The following is a 14882-nucleotide window of genomic DNA, read 5'->3' on the forward strand; positions in this document are numbered from 1 at the left end:
TCGCCCCCCACTCCCCACCTCCCAGACCCCCCCTTCCATTGGCCCTCAGCTACCCTGAGGATACCCCCTAAGCCCCAATAAAGAGAGCAACCATGACTTATTCTCTTTAATATCCACTTATCAACATTTAGTCCCAATAATAATAAAAATAATATCTGTTTTAAAAATCCACAGGGAATTATCAGGGGAGGAGCCTGTCCTGGTCTCTGACCCCTCACATTCGGGAACTCCTGGCCTAGTCCCTGTCTCTCTGGCATCCGGCCCCTCTTAGTGGCTGAAGAGGGGGTATGGAGGACCCATCATCACCCAGAGTACAGTCAACACAGTGTCCTGGGGGGCTGCAGCCAGGGTTGGGGAGTCAGGAGATAAATGGGGCTGGGGAGCTAGTGAGGTGGAGAGCTGGAGGTGGGAAGAGCTGGGAATATTGGTGTGGCATGGACCTCACGTGAGCCCTGGCAGCCTTCCGGGGAGAGAGGCAGGTCTGGGGGAGGAGCAGCTCAGGGTTGGGCAGAGGGGACAGGGGTGCTCAGAGAGCGGCCATGGGGACAAGCCACCTGGAAACCAGGGCCCTTCAGTGAACTTGGAAGAGTCCAAAGTAGGTGAGGAAGGGGGCAGCCTTGAGTTGGGTCTGGGGGAGGGTGCGGATCCGCAGGGAAGACCCTCGCCGCAGGCGCAAGAGCCCTGACACTTGGCAGAGACGGAGCTGGGGCCCAGGGGAACTGGCCGCAGTGGCCGAGAATTCCTCCAGGCAGCGCAGGGCCAGCGTGTCATCCACCAGCAAGTCCAGCTTCAGGTAGACAGCCTTCCCCTCATCAAAGTGCACCTGGGGGGGGCAGGGGAGGGGCGGAGTCCAGGCCTCTGCTGGCCCTGGGCTTCATCTCAGGTGTCCTTAGAGGCCCAAGGCTCCTCTCAGCCCAAACCCCACGCTCCCCTCCCCACCTTTAACTTGCCCCCAACCCCGAAGCCCAGCCCTTCTCCTTCAGTTCCGGCTTTACCCGTGGAGCCAGGTGGGGCTTACCTGACAGTACAGGTAGTACAGCCCAGCCCGGGTGACCATAAATTGCCCGGTCTGGCAGTCATAGCGCAGGGGGTTGGAGCTGTTGATTTTGGCCTCCTCCCAGCCACTCACCGTCCCGTCCACACCTGAATGTGGGTGTTCAGAGACAGGGGGAAATCCCTCTATAGAACTTTCTCACACTGGCCAGTGAGACACTGAGTTTATCAACCTTTGGGCCCACTTTACCCAGAAGATATCTAGGAGGCCCGGGCAAGGGAGGAGCCACAGCCTAGGGAGCTGGGAGTGTGATAGGAAGTTAGGGGAAGAAACCCGACCTAGAGGACTAGAATGATAGACAGCAAGTTCTCACCAGCTGCTTCTGGAGAGAGGAGTAGGACTCAAGAAGCACGGGGGCTTTTATAGGTTGTGTCTGCACCATTTGCTCTTTTACTTGGAGAAGGTATGCATGCATTACTTAAATCATATATAACTTGGGTTACTAAAATAAAAAATAATCAAAAGGGAAAAAGATAAAAACAAAAAATTAAAAATAATAAAATGGTACCCAAATCTCCATTAATGAATGGATAAGGAAAATTGCGTTAAGTCCATACAATGGGATATTATTCAGCCATAAAAAGAAATGGAGTACTAATGCATGCTACAATGTGGAGGAAACATGAAAACGCCGTGCTAAGTGAAAGAAGCTAGGATCTTTCAAAGGATCACATGTTCTATGACTGTCCAGGTGGCGCAATGGTAAAGAATCTGCATGCCCATGAAGGAGACGCAAGACATGGGGGTTGGATCCCTGGGTCTAGAAGATCCCCTGGAGTTGGAAATGGCAACCCACTCCAGTATTCTTGCCTGGAGAATCTCATGGACAGAGGAGCCTGGAGGGCTGCAGTCCATGGGGTCGCAAAGAGTCAGACATGACTAAGCGACTGAACACGCATGCACATGAAATTTCCAAATAAACAAATACATAGAGACAAAAAGTAGATTAGTGGTTGCTTAGGGCTGGAGGGGATCAGGGAAATACAGTGTGGTGGGTGAAGCATACAGGGTTTCTTTTCGAGGTAATGAAAGCTCTCTAAAATTACTGTAGTGATGGTCATACAATTCTGTGACTATACTAAAAGCGTAACTGTACATTTTTAAAAGGTGAATTGTATAGTATGTGAATTATATCTCAATAAAGCCGTTAACAACAACAAAACCAGAGTAAAGGTAATTGCAAAGTGTAAAGAAGACAAATAATCAAATGACAAAGCAGGGTCTCAAGTGACTTCCCAGTCCTCCATGAGCCGCCCCTGTTTACCTCTCAGATCTAATCTCACACATTCCTCCAAGTCACAAGACTCCAGGCCCTCAGGCCCACTTTCTGTTCCTGCCAGGCACCAAGCTCACTGTTTCCACAGGGTTTTACTGCTCTTGCCTCCCCGCAGGATTCCACCCTCCCTTCAGTCTGGTCGCTCTGAGTGACCTCCGCAGGCCTCCCAGTCTGAAATATTAATAGCTAGTCTCCATTAAACTCTCCTCCACTCACCGCATCTCTCTCATAGCAGTCACCAAGGACAGAAATCATCTTTATTTCCTTCTGTGATAGTTTGGGGTCTGCCTCCCCCAAGGAGCAGGGGAATTGGTCTGGTTACCGCACCCCAGGCCCTGCAGCTGGGCCTGCTCTGAGCAGACACCAAGCACATGCTGGTGGGAAGAAAACAGAGGGGAGGAAGAGGCTGTAGAGGCAGCTGTCTCTTGTTTGGGTCCGCAGGCTGCTCTCAGGGGCTTCCGGCACCTCGTCTCAGTAGCCTGCGAAGCTTCCTTCCTGGCACCCCCATCTTCTGCCTGCCCCGGGGCGCTCTCCTGGTTCCTTTCTCAAGAACATAATGCTCACAGGGCATTTTCATCCCTACCTATGGGTTGCCTTGGCTTTTGTTTCGCAAGACTCCAATCTGAGTCTCCAGCTCTGCCCCTGCCTGCCCCTCCTGACACTGCTACCTGCCTGCCATTAGAGTAACCTCCCCATGCTCCCCACTGCAAACTCACCTAGACCAAAACTGAGCCTGCCCACCCCCAACCCCAAGTTTGCTTGACTGTCTGCATTCCACATTGGGCTCCTGGTCCTACCTCTTATCAAGCACCCAAGCCTTTCTCTCCTTCACCAGCTTTATCCTCTGATCACCAGTTCCTAGCAAGCCTGCCACCTAAGTAGCTGTCTCCTTCCCCTGTGTGTGTGGACTCGGCCATTTCTCACTGGGACTCTTCTCAGGCTCCTTCCTCTTTAGGCTCCCTGTTTCCACCGGGAGTAAACTGCCTGCTCCAGTTTACTCGCCACACTACACAGAGGCATAGTGATGCTTCTCAAATGCAGACGCGAGACTTTCGTCCTGCTTTGACTTCAGAATAACCTCCAGACTCCAACTGTGACCTGGCTCCATATGCTTCTCCAGCCTCACCCCATCCTGCTCTTCTGGATCTGTCTCCTCAATCACATCGAGCCGCTTGCTCCCCGTCCTCCAGCCTCATCAGACTCTTGGCAAATTCTGGGCTTTTGTACAAGTGGCCCTGCCCCTCTGTCCATCTTATACTCACACTTGGGTAAGAGCCCATGCCTCCTTGGGGAAGAGTCCCTGACTCCATTGTAAAGTTGTCTTCCTCTGTACTGGCCATGTGTCTCTTGCTACTTTCATTATTATTCTTGTCATATCACATTGTAATTTACAAATGTATATGCTTGCCTCCTCTCCTAGACAGCAGTTCCTTGCAAATAGGTCTGGATATTACTCCGTGTGGGCACCTAGCTGGGTCCATACAAACAGTAGCATCTCAGCTCATGTGTGCTGAGTCAACGAATAAGTAAATGTCTGGGTAACTGCTGAAATAATGGTCCAGTCAGAAGGGAGGAAAGCTGGCCTGAGGCATGAAGAGTAGGGGAGAGAAGGAGAAAGGGCATTCCTGGCTAGGGAACTAGTGTGAGCTCATTGTGGCTAAGGGCATGGTGTGCCTGAGACCATGGTATCACTCAATTTCATTCTTTATTGCCCGGCAACCATCCTTTTTTCCCTGCTAGGCTTGCTTTTCACCGTCCCTCCTGCCCATCTCCCTTGATCTCCAGAGGACCCCGAAGGCATCAGGTAAGGGCTACCATTTGTCCTCCCACCCAAACCACAAACCGACTTGTTCTCGTGGTCACCACTGACCCTCTTATGGAGATGAGATGACACGTCCCGTGCCTTTCTTCCTTCTGGAGTCCACCCCCTCCCACCTCCTTGGATGCTGCCTGCAGGTGCCCCCACCCCTGCACTGGCAATCGCCTCTCACGCAATGTCTGGAACACAAGCACAGATAGCTGGATTCAAATCCTGGCCCCACCTCTTAGCATCATCATGACCTGGACAGGTTACCGTCATCTCTCTGTAAAAAGCAGATGGCTGGATTATCTTCCTTTTAGGACTCTTTCAAGGATTAGGTGAGATTAAAACCTGAATAGGTAGCTATGAGTTAGGCAGTATTGCTTAAGGACTGAACTTTGCCTGGACTCACATCCTTCTCTACCTCCTGGCCCATTTCTCTGCTCCTGTCACAGAAACTTCTGCAGAGAGTTGTCACTGTCTCTGATTCCTATTTCCAATTTTCTCTTAACCCAGTCCACACTGGCTTCCAACCTAACCACACCAGCCACCGCCCTTGTCAAGGTCACCAGTTGACTTTGAATGTTACTAAATGCAGCGGTCATTTCTCTGTTCTCATCTCATGTGACCACTCAGCTGCATTCAACATAGACAGCCACATCCTCCTTCTGGAAACTATGTCTTCTCTGAGACTCCAGGACACTGCCCTCCCTGGGTTTCTTCCCCTCTCTCTGGCTGCTTCTCAGTCTCTGCTGGATTCTCCCACTCTGCCCCAAGAGCCTCAGGGCTTTCCTTGCGGAGCCCCCTTCCCTCGTGGGTGTCTCATCCAGTCCTGTAGCTTTAAATACCATCCATCTGGTGATGACTCCTGACTCTACACACCCTGCCCAGGCCTGAGCCACTCACCAAGTCCAGCTAACTATTTGTGAAACTCACTTGTTTATTATTATTTATCCACTTAGTTATTATTAGCTCTCAAATTCAATTATTAATTTACATGCCCCCCCCAACTTATTTCCTTCCTGGTTAACACCACTTTAATAAAAGACACCATTATTCTCAAAGATGCCCAAGTTAAAAATCTAGAAGTCATTCCTTCCCCCCCCCCGCCCCTTAATCCTGCTCCACCAAGTCCTTCTCTTCAAACTACACACTCAATCCATTTACTTCTCTCCGTCTCAGCTGCCAACCCTAGACTAAGTCACTCTCGTATCTTGGCTCCTGGCCTGTCACATGGAAGGGAATTCCAGGTGAACGAACAGTATGTCCAACGTCCAGAAGAAGCACATTGGTGGGGAGGGGGTGTCAGCCAACAAGTGTGGAGAGGGCATACGGATGTGCCAGGAAAAGAGGTTGAGACCAGAGCGTGGAGAGGCTGAAAGCCAAGCAGAAAAGCAATAGAAGAATGAGAGACAGGCTTAAGGAGGCTGAACTTGGCAACACAGGTGGGACACGGTAGAGGTGGGGAAAGTCTAGAATGGGGAAGGAGCTGGAGACTGAGTTTGAGGTTCTGAGGTCATGGTGCTGAGGTGGGGGTGGGGTGGGGATGGAAAAGAAGATCAGAGATTGGAAATATTTAGAGAAAAATGATCAGAGCACAAAGACTCTTGGAATATGGAGGGGAAAGAAGAGTGAAAAAAATCAAGGATGCTTCTTGGAGATGAGCGAGGGCTGGAGGAGAAGCCCAGCTGGTGTTTTGCTGGGGGGATCTGCCTGGTCTCTGAAAGGGGAAGGGGTCTCCCTGGGGTCCCATGTCTGAGTCACAAAGTCCAGTTTGGGGAGCCAAGAGAAGCGAGCCCTAAGCATTTTCCTGAACTGGCTTTTGGAGTTTCTGATGTTGAAGGTGGGGATGGGGCTGGGAATCAAGGTTTTGGAGGGGGTCCCTTGTCCAGAAGGCCAGGGCTGTGAGGGTAAGAGAAGAGCTCAGAGGTGGGGCGGGGCCTCACCTGCCTGTGCTCCGTCTTGTCCTGGTCGTGGGCGAACTGTAAGACACAGGAAAGGGGTGGTGAGCCCTGCCCTGCACCCAGCCACCCCTTCTCCCTGGGCATGGCTCCCCATCACCCACCTTCATAGTGGGCTGCAACTGCTCTGCGCGCCCGTGGTTTCTGGCCTTTAGATGCTGAGGATCAGGGAAAGACAGATGGGCCAAGCAGTCCCCATATCTGGGGGCTTGGTGGCCAGGAGCTACTCTCTCAGCCCCGTTCCCCCCAGTACCCTGGCATCCTTATTCTTGTTCAGTCTCCTGGTCTCAGAACCTCAGGCCGTATCTTCCTCCACAGGTATAGCCACTGATAATTTATCATCCAAAGTGGGATGCTTCTGAGCGCAAGAGGGGATTATTAATCATCACATTGAGCCCACAGGTGTAAGCCTGCAAGCCTGGATACATGGTCACAGGGTCACTCCAGTCATTAAGTCTTTGCTTTGGGGGGTTCGGGCCTCTGATTCCATACCTTGTCTTCAGCAGGACCTCAGGAGCTCTCCTAACTCCTGGCCACCCGCCTTCATATTCAGGGTGGGGTCTGAGTGAGAAGCAGGTCTATGCAATGGAAGGAGCTTCAGAGGGAGGGTCAGAATTCTAGGTTTGAGTCTCTGTGACTCCGAACCCCCCTTTTACTCTCTGTGCCTCAGTTTCTCTACCCATAAGCAAGGATAATGGGTTTTGCTCTGCCTGCTTCACAGGGCTGTTATGATGAACAAAACCGATAGTGAGTGCAGAAGCCACCATGGTATGATTCCTAAGGTTGGGATAAAGGGCTGCTCACCATTTCTGCGAGGCCGAACCAGTTTCAGGAACGGAACAGCATCCTGGCTTTCCTCGGGCTGGGGGTTCAGGTCCTAAGGGCGTTAAGGGCAGAGCTAAACCAGGATCTCACCAGGGACTCCAATGACACAAGCTAAGCCCGACAGGGGGCCGGTCAGGAGAGGCCCAGTCAGCAAAAGGACCGAGTCCCTCAGCCAAGAGAGGCTGAGGCCACCTGGAGGCAAGTTCTTGGGGTCAGGGCTCACCCCTCTCCCCAAAACCAGCCACATCCCCCTAGTCTGCTCCCCTCAACCAGCAATTGGTACATCACACACACACGCCCACACCCAGTCAGTGTGCAAAATGAGTACACACCCTGCGCACACAGCCAGCATCCCTCTTCCATAGCAGGCTCCTGCATCTCACACTCCCACGTCCCCCACGGCCAATAACACTTCGTACTTGGTTGACATCAAGGGGGCACAAACCCCTTACACACAGTTGTCACTCTCTCATGTACCCAGGCATAAGAGAGGTGATGCACACACACCCCACACACATGGCTGGCACAAGCAGGGCACACACTTCCCATGCCGAGCAACCATTGAGCCAGCACCCACCCCCAACTCACCAGCGGGTCCGGGTCTTCCTCTGCCACCAGGTCCCTCTGGGAAGGCTCCTGCTGGGAAGGAGGCAGCGTTACCTTGTCCTTCTCCACCTGACATCTCACCCTCCACCCACCTTCCTGGCCCCTTTTCCCCCCTGCCCACCGGCCCCATCAGATGTTCGGAACAGTCCCAGGGAGGGGTGTGCAGCCGGGCCTCACCTGGGCAAACAGCGATGCCCGGCTCCCCAGGCTGACCACGGCCAGCAGGAGGCCGAGGCAGGCCAGCACCAGGCCCAGGCCCAGCACAAGCGGGGCCAGCAGGGCGGTGCCCGGCTCCCCCCGGCGCTCCCTCCGCCTCTGGATCCGACGGGTGGCCATGGGGCGGGGGCTGTGCCTGCCTCACCGGCCCCCCATCCCTGGACCCAAGGGATCGGGGGAGGGGGAGCCGGCGGGCGGATCTGGCCGGGGAGAGGGAGGGGCCAGGGAAACGGGGCGGGAGCTGGTCGGGGGGGTGGGGGATGAGGACAGGAAACCGGACACTGTGATTAAACTCCGAGCTGGGCCGAGCTCAGTTCACTGAGCGGGGCGCGCGCCGCTGGGCTTGCACAGCCCAGAGCGGGTCCCGGCCGGAGGCACACACCTCCCGAGCGCGGAAAAGCGGGGCGATGTGTGTGTGAGTGTGCAGCGGGCGAGCTGGGGTGTGCGGCTGAACTCTCTCCACGCGGGCGGCCGGCCGGCGGGAGAGAGGGAGCGAGGGTTGAAACAGCAGAAACTCCATGCGGACTGGGTGACGGTGGCGGGGCGGGAGCACCGCCGCAAGTGTGGCGGGTCTAGTGCTGCCCGAGCGAGATTGCTAAATTAGGCCTGCAGGCCAAGGTGACAAGGCCACATGTGGCTGGTCTTATTATTCCTTCAGTCAACACAGTTGGAGGCCAAGGCACATTCGGATTTTAGCAGCCGCACCTAAAGACATCCTCCTCCTGCAAGTAACGAAAAGAGCTGAGGTCTGGCATTAATGCAGGCTGGGTTTCTACTTCTTTTAGCAAATCAGTTGGTAGTTGATTTAAACCCCAGGATCCTGCACCTGAGGAGAGCAAGCTTCTAGAACTGTGCGCCGGGAGCTGTGTGCCCCCACCCCCACCCCAAGTGTGTTCCCCAAATGCACTTCTCTGGAAACACAGGAGCCACTTATGCAAATAATAGGGGTTACCTGAGCTCAGCGAGGAGCTACAAGGAGCTCACGGAGGTCCCTTTAAATCGACCCCAGATGGAGTGCCCTGTGCAGAGCCGCCTTTAGCAAAACCAAAACACCATGTCTAAGCTAATTGAAGTTTCAGCCTCTCCTAGGAGCAGAGATTTAAACCAATTAGTCTGGAATTTCCCTGATGCATACTAATGAGGAGGTAGTCTGCTGGATAAGACCCCTGCCCTTCCTCGCCCCAAAGGAAAGGTGACCAGGTAACCTTGCCTGAAACAATTCTTTCTTTTCTTTTGCTGATAAACACCTTGTCTCTATAAAAGATCCGTCTATTTCCTTTAGGGCCTGTCTGCTTGTTAAATGGGATGTTTTCTGATCCCTGATTCGTGAATGTTGAATAAAGCCAATTAGATCTTCAAATTTACTTGGTGGAATTTTTTTTTTTTTTTTTTTTTTCACACTCTGCCATACAGCCTGCAGGATCTTAGCTCCCTGACCTGGGATGGAAAACATGCCCCTTCCATTGGGAGTGTGGATTCTTAACCACTGGACCTCCAGTTTGTTAAGTCTTAACCCTGGACCACCCAAAGCCAAGTTTATTACTTACCCCTTGACAGTCTGACAATACTTCACAGGGAGATAAGTAAGGCCAGGCCATTTCTTAAGACTTTGAAATCTGGTTTAAAGCAGGTCTTTGCATGCTAGGGTAGGAACAGGGATTGGTAGGGTTGGGAAGGGTTGTAATATAATAACTTAGAATCAACACCAGAAAAATGAAGGTTTTCAGGTAAGGGATTCAAATAGTCTAGGATGCAACCTGTCAGTGTTGTAGCCATGCCTTCCAGGAAACAAACTCACTCAGAAGGACAATGCAGATAGTGGAGTGCAGTTTATTACACCGGCGGGCCCAAGGCAGAGTCTCCTCTTAGCCAAGGAACCCGACCAATTTTTTGTGAAAACCTTGTATACCCTAAGTGAAGTGAAGTTGCTCAGTCGTGTCCGACTCTTTGCGACCCCATGGACTGTAGCCTACCAGGCTTCTCAGTCCATGGAATGTTCCAGGCAAGAGTACTGAAGTGAGTTGCCATTTCCTTCTCCAGGGGATCTTCCCAACCCAGGGATTGAACTTGAGTCTCTCACGTTGCAGGCAGATGCTCTACTGTCTGAGCCACCAGGGAAGCCTCATATACCCTAAGTGTACTTGCTCAAACCCACCTCCCCAAATTCCTTGAAACTAGTCTGGACAAGGTAAAAGAGAGATGGGTCAAAGTTAACCCATGATTCAAGTGTCACAAGACTAGATAAACAGTGGATATTTATCAATAGGCCTGGGGTCATATCCGGATAAACATAATGGAATTTACCACTTTGTTCTCTTACAGAGATAATTAGCATATTCTTTTAGGCAAGGAAGAGTCCAAGTACAAGTCCTGAGGCTCTTTTATCCAGGAGTCTGGTTTTCCATGGGTATGCCATTTCTATAGGCACCGGGCACAAAGTTCAGAGTCCTTTGGGAGGGTGACCATGCATGTAGCCTAATGTTTGCAGCCTGGCCTAAGATGGAGTCCAGCTCTGTCTGTTTCCTCCTTCATTCTCCCATCTTGATGCTCTTAATTCATATTATGAGCATCATTCATAGGGATACATTGAATACATTGTAAAATTCAGGGTTCACAAAGCAGAACTATCAAGGCAAATATAACAATGGTAAATATAGTTTTCCACCAATCGCCCTTCACCCAAGATAGGACCAAAGTCCATAAAGGAATGTTTTCATTTGACATTGCTTTTACCTGGTTTTTCATGACATCTAAAGCAGTTGATACATTGCCAGATAAGTCAGGAATGCATACACAACATTCAACCTTAATTATAGCACAGGTCCCTCCTTGAGCAGCTGTGAGTATGTCCAAAGCCATTCTATTTTGAATTACTGCTTTTCTCATTTGGATTTGCTCTTCATTTAAGGCTTAGATGGCTTTTGTTTTATCTAGGAGGGCCTGTTTTGTGAAATTAGTCAAGGCTTCTACTTTAATCATAATATCTGTTGTCCCTATAGAGGGTATGAATAAGGCAGCAACATACTTATACCATTGAAACACAGATCTTGGCCACCTAGCATGTAAATAAGGTAGATTTACCAGAGCTTATTATAGGTTAGGCTTTTGTTGCATTGGCATTTATATCAAATGTAAACCTATGACCTGAGTCTATTGACTGTAGGTCTGGCTTACACCCAGAGAGCAGGGAACGATTATGATTGTGTCCCAGAAAAGAGCAGAGTGGTTTAAAATCTCTTTGGCGGAGCAGTGACAGCCACCAGGGAAGTCCATCCATCACAGACAGAGGCATAGCCCCACATACCCAACAGTTGGAGGTATTGTGGAAGTTGGCATAGGAATGTGCACGTTGATGAGACCAAGCAGCAGGAGTTGATTATGTGGCTTCATCCTCAAGGGGCTCATCTGCGATCGTCTTTTCCTTCTTCTTAAGGATGGTCTTAGTCTCTCGAGGGTCAGCGGGTTCCATCTGTGCAGTCAACTCAGCGTTTTTTGGGTCTGCGTGATATGTTCTCTTCACCCTCGTATGATGGATCCAAGGGACAATACCTGCAACTTTAACTGCAGTAGGGGTAGTTAGAATAACAGTATAAGAGCCCTTCCACTGAGGGGCTAGCAAATCAAGTTTCCAAACTTTGACCCATACTTGGTCACCAGGCATAAACTCATGAATCTGTTCCCCAAGGGGGAACGGCACCCTTTCTTGTACAAACTTAGTTACCTGATTTATTACTGTACCCAGTTCCATCTGCTGTGAAATCCTATCCCCCCTTACCTGAGGCAAATTTGTTAACACCTGTCTTATTATGGGACGGGGCCTCCCATACACAATTTTGTACGGAGAATAGCCTTGGGACTGTGGGGTCACCCTGAGTCTGAGCAGAGCCGTCGGAAGCAAGTCCACCCAGGAGCAGTCAGTCTCTATGATCCACTTGGAGAGTCTCTTTAATGTCCGGTTGGTTCATTCCACCATCTCAGAACTCTGGGCCTATATGCAGTGTGCAGTTTCCATTTGATGTTTATAGTTTTGTTCATTTGTTGTACTAAATCAGCTACAAAAGCCGGGCCATTGTCTGATCCAATGCTGGTAGGAAATCCAAATCTAGGAACTATTTCCCTAAGCAGGCACCGGGCTACTTCTGATGTTCTTTCAGTCCAGGTAGGAAAGCTTCTACCCATCCCAAAAACGTACATACCATGATCAGCAGGTAACGGTAATGTCGATGAGGTTTCATTTCAGTGAAGTCCACTCCCAGGTGTTCAAAGGGCAGAGTGCCTTTCAGCTGAATACCCGGAGGATTTTGTCTGAATACCCGAGAGGAAGCATTAACCTGTGAGCAGGCAGCATGGCCTAGGTGGGTTGCTTGGTGTGTTTGGCTTACCAGAGTGTGTGCCAGCTCCTCCAGTACCAATAATTTGCCACTTGGCAATTCCCACCATCCCTTTTTAGTCTTGGTGGCCCCTTCCGCTTTGGCTAACCTGACAGCCGTTGTCCTTGTTTTATGAGGCTAGTGCCATCAGTATATAGGACCCAACTAGGGTCTGGAACCTTGTGTCCTTCTTTAAAACAAACCCCAGATACCTTACCTCCTCCTTGCAGATCTGTGCCTTCTTCTTCGACACCCGGTAACCTGCTTCCATCAGCAGCTGGAGCAGTGCTTTTGTGCCTTCCCAACATTTTTCCTCGGTCTCAGCAGCCAGCAGCAGGTCATCCCCGTATTGTAGGAGCCAATATCCATACTCTTCCGGATGGGATGAGTTCAGGTCAGAAGCCAAGGCTTCCCCAAAGATGGTTGGGGAATTTTTAAACCCTTGTGGGGGAGTCCAGATGAGCTGTTATTTGGTGCCCCCAACTGGATCTTCCCATTCAAAGGCAACAATGGGCTGTGACGCTGGGGTGAGGTGTATGCAGAAGAAGGCATCCTTGAGATCTATGCGAGTATAAACTTTAGTCCTTGGCAGGAGGAGGCTAAGTAAGGTATGGGGGTTTGGAACAGTGGGGTGTAAAGTCACAGTAGCCTAGTTGACTAGCCTGAGATCTTCTACAGGCCTATAGTCCTATCCTTCTTCCTTTTTGGCAGGATCAGTGTATTCCAAGCCGACTGGCACTCTACTAGAGTGCCTGCCTGTTTTAATCTATTGATGTGGGGCAGTAGGCCAGCCCAAGCCTCTATCGGTAGCGGGTACTGGCGCTTTGTAACTGGGATGGTGCCTGGTTTGAGTTCTATTATCACTGGGGCTTGATGTTTAGCCAGCCTGGGGGGAGGGGGTGTTATCTTCCACCGAGACCTCAGGGAATAATTGAGTTAGCTCTCTCTCATGCTCTTCTGGCCCACCCAGTTCTTCCTGCAGAGGCTCATGCAACCTCCAGTCATCTTGGGGGGGTCTTGAGAGAGAGAGCAAATAAGTCATAGTGCCCATCTGGAAGGTGGGCCTCTCCTCGGGAGAAAGTCACTTGTGCTCCTAGTTTAGAGAGCAAGTCTCTTCCTAACAGGAGTACTGGGCACTCAGAATGTAGAGGAATTCTTGAATCACTTGGTGCCCCGCCATCCGACATTTTCTGGGCTGGCAAAACGATTTAATCATCTCTTCTCCCGATACCCCAGTTACAGCGATAGTCTTTTTGGACAGCGGTGCCACAGGTTTTGTTACTACTGACCGTGGGCTCTCGGGGACCTGATATCTCTGAGCCCTGGCAGCCCTATTTAATTTCCAAGTCAGCAAGCCCCACAACTGCGGGAGCTTCCTCTTCCTTTCTTGCCTTAGGGCATTGATTCTTCCAGTGGCCAAAACCTCCACACTAGGCACACTGGTTTGTCTGTAACGGGGCCTTCGTTATAACCGGTTGAAGGACTGTCCTGTCCCTGGGGCAGAGGAGGTTTCCAGAGGGCCAGAGATAGACTCCCAGAGCAGCAGCTAGCATTGCAAACCTCTTGTCTGTTCCCTCCGGCTCTCTGGCAGAGCTCAGTCTCTGCTTAATTCCAACGTCTCCCTCCCCTTCCTGTCATACTCACCGGGAAAAGTGGGTATAGCTTGGGCTGTTCGGCTGGAGCCGGATCCTGGAAGTGTTGGCCAGAGGCTTCTGCCAGCAGATCGGAGCCCGCCGAGGTGGCGTCTCTACGACCTGTGGGAGAGCTGGTGGAGGAGCAGCGGCTGCTGCAGGTACTTCACCTGGCCCTGGGTCAGGCATTAAGGCAGCCTCCGATCCTGGTGGAGCACTGGGCCGGTGGGTGAGTCGTCGTCCATTATGGGGGAGGGGCAGGTCATCCTTGTCCAAATCCTGCCAGATCCCTGAGGGAGAAGGGGGATCGGCGTGTCTTCACCTGCCGGTCAGCAAGGCCGAACCAGAACACAACGTGGTCCAAGACTGTTTCTACCTTAAAGTCCGTTCTGCCTTGGTGGGCTTGATCAGGTGCGGATGAAAACATAGATGGGTTAAATATCCCATGTCCCAGGCCGTCTCCGGAAAAGCCAGTTCATACTCACTTATGTATCCCCCTCCTTCTAGCCTGACAATTCCAAAGGGGTCAAGCATTTCACAGCAGACGGGACACCTCCTGGGGGAGGGCAGAATATGAACATACAAGGACCAGTTTCCCATCCTAAAAATCCCCTGGCGATCACTGGTAATAATTTTCGCTGAGATGGAGTGGACACACCTCCTTAATGACCTTGGCAAATTCCCTTCCTAAGCCCTAGCACACTGGTCGACCTGTGTACCAAGCAATCGCCGGCTACCTAATCCAGGCTCCTGTGGGTCCTCGCTCCTTCTAGTCCCTCCCAGGGGGGTGATCAGGCCCCCTCTTCCACCTGGGTTCCTCCTCACCTGAGCGCTCAGTTTCCCTGCTGCCGTCCACTACCTGCTAACGTGAAAGGTCCAGGCATTGAGACCCAGAAACCTTCCAGAAGGGCAAGGCATCTTCCCCCCTCTAGAAGATTCAAGCTGCAAGGCCTAGGAGAAGTCCCAAATGGGACTTGTCTCCTCAAAGTGAGGAGTTTCCTGGCCAATGCACCAAATGTTGTAGCTACACGTTCCGGGAAACAAACTCACTCAGAAGGACAATGCAGATAGTGGAGTGCAGGTTATTACACCAGCGGGCCCAAGGCACAGTCTCTTCTTAGCCAAGGACCCCAACCAGTTTT

At 51.4% G+C, this 14882-nt stretch overlaps 1 protein-coding gene and 1 long non-coding RNA gene across 7 annotated transcripts; both read right to left on the reverse strand.

Annotated features, from left to right (window-relative positions):
- Positions 1-92: 92 nt before the first annotated feature.
- Positions 93-7981, reverse strand: LOC102394692 (TNF superfamily member 12). 5 transcript variants are annotated; one of them, XM_025280672.3, is made up of 7 exons: positions 7701-7981; positions 7506-7556; positions 6897-6969; positions 6197-6250; positions 6078-6113; positions 1130-1143; positions 93-823 (listed from the first exon to the last, which is right to left on the reverse strand). In XM_025280672.3, exons 1-7 carry the CDS (start codon positions 7857-7859, stop codon positions 572-574), a joined length of 639 nt encoding a protein of 212 aa, XP_025136457.1. In that variant the 5' UTR covers positions 7860-7981; the 3' UTR covers positions 93-571. The 5 variants fall into 5 exon arrangements, with proteins under 5 accessions (XP_025136457.1, XP_025136452.1, XP_025136453.1 ...); XM_025280667.3 differs by having other exon boundaries at positions 1019-1143; positions 7701-7976; XM_025280668.3 differs by having other exon boundaries at positions 1019-1143; positions 7506-7553; positions 7701-7975.
- Positions 7982-8509: 528 nt separating this feature from the next.
- Positions 8510-14782, reverse strand: LOC123332655. Of its 2 annotated transcripts, XR_006549590.2 has the most exons (3): positions 13754-14782; positions 11044-12550; positions 8510-9380 (listed from the first exon to the last, which is right to left on the reverse strand). It is a non-coding gene; the product is annotated as an uncharacterized LOC123332655 (long non-coding RNA). The 2 variants fall into 2 exon arrangements; XR_006549589.2 differs by lacking the exon at positions 8510-9380 and having other exon boundaries at positions 10102-12550.
- Positions 14783-14882: the final 100 nt, after the last annotated feature.

Source organism: Bubalus bubalis, chromosome 3 (genome assembly GCF_019923935.1).
Source record: "Bubalus bubalis isolate 160015118507 breed Murrah chromosome 3, NDDB_SH_1, whole genome shotgun sequence".
In the NCBI taxonomy this organism is placed as follows: domain Eukaryota; kingdom Metazoa; phylum Chordata; class Mammalia; order Artiodactyla; family Bovidae; genus Bubalus; species Bubalus bubalis.